The sequence below is a fragment of the Sitodiplosis mosellana genome, unplaced genomic scaffold (assembly GCF_009176505.1).
Source record: "Sitodiplosis mosellana isolate CC-2019 unplaced genomic scaffold, AAFC_SMos_1.0 Smas_scaffold_5868, whole genome shotgun sequence".
Taxonomy (NCBI): Eukaryota; Metazoa; Arthropoda; class Insecta; order Diptera; family Cecidomyiidae; genus Sitodiplosis; species Sitodiplosis mosellana.
In genome coordinates, this window is record NW_022601110.1 from 1 (window position 1) to 6,420 (window position 6,420).

At 37.6% G+C, this 6,420-nt stretch overlaps 1 protein-coding gene across 1 annotated transcript; it reads right to left on the bottom strand.

Annotated features, from left to right (window-relative positions):
* Positions 1-2,580: 2,580 nt before the first annotated feature.
* Positions 2,581-6,414, bottom strand: LOC129573015 (solute carrier organic anion transporter family member 74D-like). The gene is made up of 5 exons (XM_055453151.1): positions 6,220-6,414; positions 5,568-5,776; positions 4,870-5,419; positions 3,204-4,167; positions 2,581-3,072 (listed from the first exon to the last, which is right to left on the bottom strand). Exons 1-5 carry the CDS (start codon positions 6,395-6,397, stop codon positions 2,712-2,714), a joined length of 2,262 nt encoding a protein of 753 aa, XP_055309126.1. The 5' UTR covers positions 6,398-6,414; the 3' UTR covers positions 2,581-2,711.
* Between the last annotated feature and the right edge of the window lie 6 nt (positions 6,415-6,420).

Here is a 6,420-nt window from a genome sequence, read left to right on the forward strand (position 1 = left end):
CTAGCGTCCGATGGACGATTAATCAACTCGTGCCTCAATTCAAGTGTGCACTTCAGAGATACGAGGTGGAATATTGATCTATAATAATCTATAAATAAATCGATTTTAATTGCTGGTTTCACGACAATGAAATCATAATCGCAAAAAGTGGATCGGTTCGATCTTTGTTTCATTAAATCGAACCGCTTTCAATTTTCATTCGGATGATAAAGAGCGGAAGAAAACTATTTGCTATGATCAAGTATTTTTGAGAAGGTGGTGGCGGCGGCAAAGTCTCACCTGTCGTTTGGCTGGGTATTTTGAAGCGTTTTTCAATTGTTGTTAATGTGATAACAAAGTACAAATAACTGGTGGCCTGAATTGTGCCCAACAACCCATAAACTATCATAAACCATCGTGTCGTTGCGAATTTACGCAACCAATTCGGATGCCAACACTGAACACCACAACGGTCCATTTTGTTTCTCTTATTCGTTTCTGTTTCTTTTTTGCCTCTCTCCCTCTCTATCACGAGTTCTTTGATAGATACTCAAAAATCAGTGCGTTATTGCAACTGAACAAAATGTCAAATCACAGAATGTTGTTGGTTTTTTGTGCTCCGCTCACACATACACTTTCTTTCTCTCTTTCATAATCTGGATTGATTTTTCTTAATTAGGAAATGATTTGAGTTTTGAGCACTTTTCAACACATACACAACAACGGCATAGACAAGCACAACAACGGCGATACGCTCATTTCACACACAAAGCACTTGAAAACTAATGTCACATGCCAATTCCGCGCATAATTGCATAAAAAGAGCCGTTGATTAATGCACTTTATTCACGTTGTTTATTCACTCCGATTTCGACAAGATTAGCCAGTTGTTGTTGTTGTTTTTTCCCAAGGAACGACGAAATTTTTCTAATATTATTCAGGCTAATTTCGCACTATTCTAATTTCCAGGTTTGAGCCTTAGTAAAATTGTACGAGAAAAATAGAATATTCCTTTGTTAGGCGCAAATTGTTTGTACGGTTTTGATCACTCTAAATTAAACGCAACTGAGCTTAGCTCAATTGACCGTACGACTAACCGTTGCCGAATCTATTGAATAACTGAGCGTGCGGACGACTGATCCATAAGCAGAACGCTTGTCTATTGCTCCACAATTGATAATTGCAACCAGCCACTTCAACGACGACGGCGAATACAAAAACAATCTATCGCATCTATAATTCAATTGTGTTTGTGTACATTCAAACATTCAAAGTGATGAAACATTTCAAGTCGCTCATTTTCTTTTACTATCGTTATCATAAAATCGACAGAGAGAGAAAATATAGCCACTATATCATATCTTCTTGAGAGGGAGAAAGGGTAAGATAGAAAGTAGAGTGTTCGACTAGTTGGAAGAAAAATGAAAATAAAATGTTCATGAAGAATTACGTTCGAAGGCATTACCTTTCGACAGTGATAAACAAACGCTTTGCACATATGTACGCATTAGGCAAGAAACATGCAATCACAAACAACTTGTGCTCCCGAAACATAGTCACTGACAGCAATAATAAGTGATTGTGGCCGATGTCATAGCGAAAATAAAGATTGAACAGGCGAGCACGCTGCTTGCTTTGTATGAAACATTGATTTTTATTGTGCATATTCATTCTAAATTCGGACGCTCAATTGAATAGTGACGAAATGCTTACTTGTTGTTTATATGATGATTTCACTCGCAAACACCACAGAAGTCTTGTGTGATAGAGCAGTTCTTCGAGTTGGTGTCAAAATCTGCATCTTTCACTTTAAATTTCACTGTGCAATACATAAGCTTCAGAATCAAATAGAAAAAAAAAACAAATTTTCGACATGGCTCACCTTGGATGCATTTTTTTGCAATCGTATCAAGTTTCATAATGTTGCTCAAGTGTCATCTTGTTAGGTGGATAAAATTATTATAGATTTGATTCTGTTTGTTTTTTATCGAAAGGTAAAGAGTGAAACTCAGTGTTTGAAGCTTTTTGACATTTTTGTTTTTCATGCAAGTTTTGTTGTCATTATTTATTCTGTGAAAATGTTCAAAAATGATAAATACACAAATTTATTATTGTAAGCACATTTTTCTATTTATTAATAAAGAAGATACACACAAATCGTAAATTTATGCTAAGTGTTAACCAACTAACGACCATTGAGTGATTTTGGATTCATTTTGTTTTTGATCCCTATCATCCATATTTGCAAAGTTTGCTCCAGCACAGTTCTTTTTCTTAAAAATTAAGCTTCAATATGGCTTTCGAGGTCACTGAAAACAAAACTGGAATCAGAACTATGAAAATCACAGTGGTTAAATCTTGGTCGTCATAGAGTTGAGTGGTTGAGTTTCAGGTGAATCGTCTTTGTCATTTTTGATGGGTTTTGGTTTTTCTTCACCATATAAATCGAGGTTTTTGGCATAGTACCATAGCACCAAAACAAATCCGACGCCAATCAGAATGAAAAATGCCGAACTTGAATGCATGTAGTATCGAAATTTGATGGGATCATTTTTTGATGTGATCATAGAGGAACGTAATTAAAACTTAAATCATGATCAATTTTGGGTTTATTTATTCTCAAACAGATTAGATTAAAATACTAAAACCGTTCAACTGTATGGTAGTAAACAAAAGCATGCTAAAAACTAATAAATATACACACAAAAACTCCTTAACACATTGTTTTGGTATTATTTGTTCAGTGGCTCACTTTCGGGCGAAGCGTCTTTTTCTTTTTCCACTGGTTTGATTGGTGTGCCATCGGTGGTCTTGTCACCATACAAATCCAAATCTTTAGCATGGTACCACACCAGAAGGTCAAAAAATGCACCAAGAAAAGTGAACACTGCTGCACTCGAGTGTAAAAAGTATCGGAATTTGATTGGATCGTACAGTTGACAGTTGCCGCGTCGTCCACATTTGTAGCCCCATACCAAGCATGTGCTGTCAATGACTACACCGAAAATGATTGGACCGGGGATTAGCGCGAACAAACTGGTTAAAAACAGCGATAAACCCTGGGCAAATGCTTTGTCACGTGGTTCAACTGCTCTGCAATTCGGAATTGAATTTCATTTGTTAATTTGATTGCAATTTTCAATTTTTCATTCATCATAATTTTAAAGCAAAAGAATTAATTTGGTCAAACAATCATTCTTCAATGTGAGTTTCATTTCGCTTACCGGAAATTCAGCAAAACATTCCCAATTCGACCGGTGGATGAGATCAAAGCAGAGCACATTGAAATTATCGAAAAGGTGATGTAAGCAAATGTGCAATCATCAGCGCATACTCCGGGAAAAATATGTTCATGATCTGTATGCTCTCGACGTTCTCGCTTGTTTGCCTCCATTTTCGTCACGTCTACCGTTTCACCGCTCAATACATCCTCCGTTTCACCACTGTCTTCGTACTCTTCACTCTCGCCATAAAGATGATTTCCGTCAATGGCAACATCGTCGTCATGCGGTAGTTTATCCGGTTTTAGCTCTTCATCATAAACATCTTCCAGTGTGATGCGTTTTTCGGTTGGTTTTGCTTCACCATTCAATGTGGCTTGATTTGTTGAGCTTTCCATAAACATATGACTGGCTAAAAATCCGGCGGTGGATCTCTTAGTATTTATCGATGCTTGAATATTGCACGAGCAATCTTTGTAAAATTTTTGTTCTTCATCGAATGCTCTACAGCCCCGATGACACGGTGAAAAATATGTTGTACCTGTTAAGCGATCACATACTGGACTGTATGCGACTCCATCACATGCACAATTCGAATTGCACGAAATAATGGTTCCGTTAACCAACAGCGAATTATTACCATTCTCACAACCCAGTTGAGTGTACAATAATGCGACACACATTGATTTCAATCCAATCATCACATTCCAAAAGAATAAATACTTTGGCGGTGGCTTATACTTTGTGATAGCATAACCGGATGTCAAGAGACCGACAGCCGTTCCTATGATTGTCATGGGACCAGTGAATATGCTGCCACCGTGTGATGTTTTATTGAACTGAACTTCCATCACTCTGCCCATAAATATCATGAAACCGGATGCGCCAAGGATATAGAATATAGATGACATATTGTTGAAAATTAACACCTTGTTTGTTAGCAGTCGCATCAATGCCTTTGGGAAATCTGAAAGTTGAATTCGACGTAATTCAAAATGGCTTTATTCAAATATCTTTTTCTATCAACTAAAATTCTATGGATTTTGGTCATTTTGTTTCTCTAATCCAGCCAACCAAACGGCTGACGCTCGTTATTCAGATGATTTACGCACGGTGAACGCATGTACATTGTACAAAGTTTCGCCATCGCTGCACACAGCTCGTTCGTCGTTCGTTCACTGTATTGTTCAACGCTTTGGACAAGTATGAAAGGTCATGGAAATAACATAAAAGAAATTGTCAGCTGTTTAAATGTTGTGTTTGAATTCAAAGAAAAATCCGTTGAGTTTAAATGATGTTCATGTGTCAAACGAATGAAGCAAGAGTGGTGAGCGAAAAGAAATCATCAAGAACCAAAACAACTAGTGAGCGTTCTCACCATGTGAATGCATGGAAAAGCACACCACTCAGTGTGCGCCCGCTTCTCCTTCTACAGCTATTCTACGATCAGTGAACGAACGACAAACGGAATATTTACGTGGCAGCGGAGCGTTCTATATGCGCCATTCATCTCAAAAACGAGCTTCAGCCGTACCTGACCATCTAGCGGAAATCTAATCTGAAAGAAAAGATTGATTCGGAATAATCCAAATCTTTTTTTTTTCTATCCATTTCTCCATCTTTGAAAATAATTATTAAATCCTATAAGTAAATTTTCAAGTAAATTTACCTTTCAATTCCCCATCCTTTCTCTCTTTGGTCGATTTTTTTTCCACTGTCTCAACTTTCTGATCGCATTTTTCGTCATCGATTTCGTGTTCAATGGATTGTTTCTTCTTCGGCAAGTGTTTCGGGAACAAACCGATCAATCCAGCAAAAATGAACATCAGTACACCAAGTAGAATCCATCCAAGCCACCAAGCACCCAACCATCGAGGATCATCTCTTGCAATGACTGGCGTCAAAGTGGGATCAATGTAAATACTCATCATTAAATAAGCAAGAGCGATTCCAACTATCGGCCCGATCATACGCATCGAAAATGCATAGGCCAACATTAACGGTGTGTTTCGTTGCTTGGTGTTGTCATCTAAATAGGACTGGCCAAGCGAATAATATAATGTGTTACCGATTCCGAGCACGAATTGTGACATAAATATCAACACCAGCGGAACATACGAAAACTTTTCATCACATTTGTAGATCTTTTCCATGGTGGTTCTGCATAATTTACTACTTTTAAAATCCACCGGTTTCGAAAGCATGTGCGATGTAGCATTCTGAACATTGCATGGAAGAAGAAAAGATGAAACTACTGTGAAACATGTTTATTGAATGAATTTATTCGCTATTTGCAGTGCATGAAAATATATCAGAATGAATTGCAAGTGCAATGCATCGTTTTTGATAAGAAAAAGTTTGTCTCACTTTATGTTCAGCCAAATACTCCTCGGTTAGTTCATACGCCTCCTCTCCGGCGCCATAAATAAAGTGCGGCCAGGCGAGAATAAAGCACGACAATGCACTGAAAACAACACCCCATGCAATCCATCTGGGTCGATTTCGTTGACCACCAAAATATGTTAAGATCAGTGATAATAAAATCTGCGATATTTCATTACCACTCAAAATAATTCCTAGGAACTCAGACGAGACAGAGAGGAAGAGAGAAAGAGATGGAAGAAGAAAAACAAATTGTTGATGAATCAAAAAAATTCCAATGATTTTGCATTGATGCGTGAAATACACTCAATCAATATCGGAATGATTAAACGGTGTAGAAAGCAAATATTTGCGTTGGCTAGCGTCCGATGGACGATTAATCAACTCGTGCCTCAATTCAAGTGTGCACTTCAGAGATACGAGGTGGAATATTGATCTATAATAATCTATAAATAAATCGATTTTAATTGCTGGTTTCACGACAATGAAATCATAATCGCAAAAAGTGGATCGGTTCGATCTTTGTTTCATTAAATCGAACCGCTTTCAATTTTCATTCGGATGATAAAGAGCGGAAGAAAACTATTTGCTATGATCAAGTATTTTTGAGAAGGTGGTGGCGGCGGCAAAGTCTCACCTGTCGTTTGGCTGGGTATTTTGAAGCGTTTTTCAATTGTTGTTAATGTGATAACAAAGTACAAATAACTGGTGGCCTGAATTGTGCCCAACAACCCATAAACTATCATAAACCATCGTGTCGTTGCGAATTTACGCAACCAATTCGGATGCCAACACTGAACACCACAACGGTCCATTTTGTTTCTCTTATTCGTTTCTG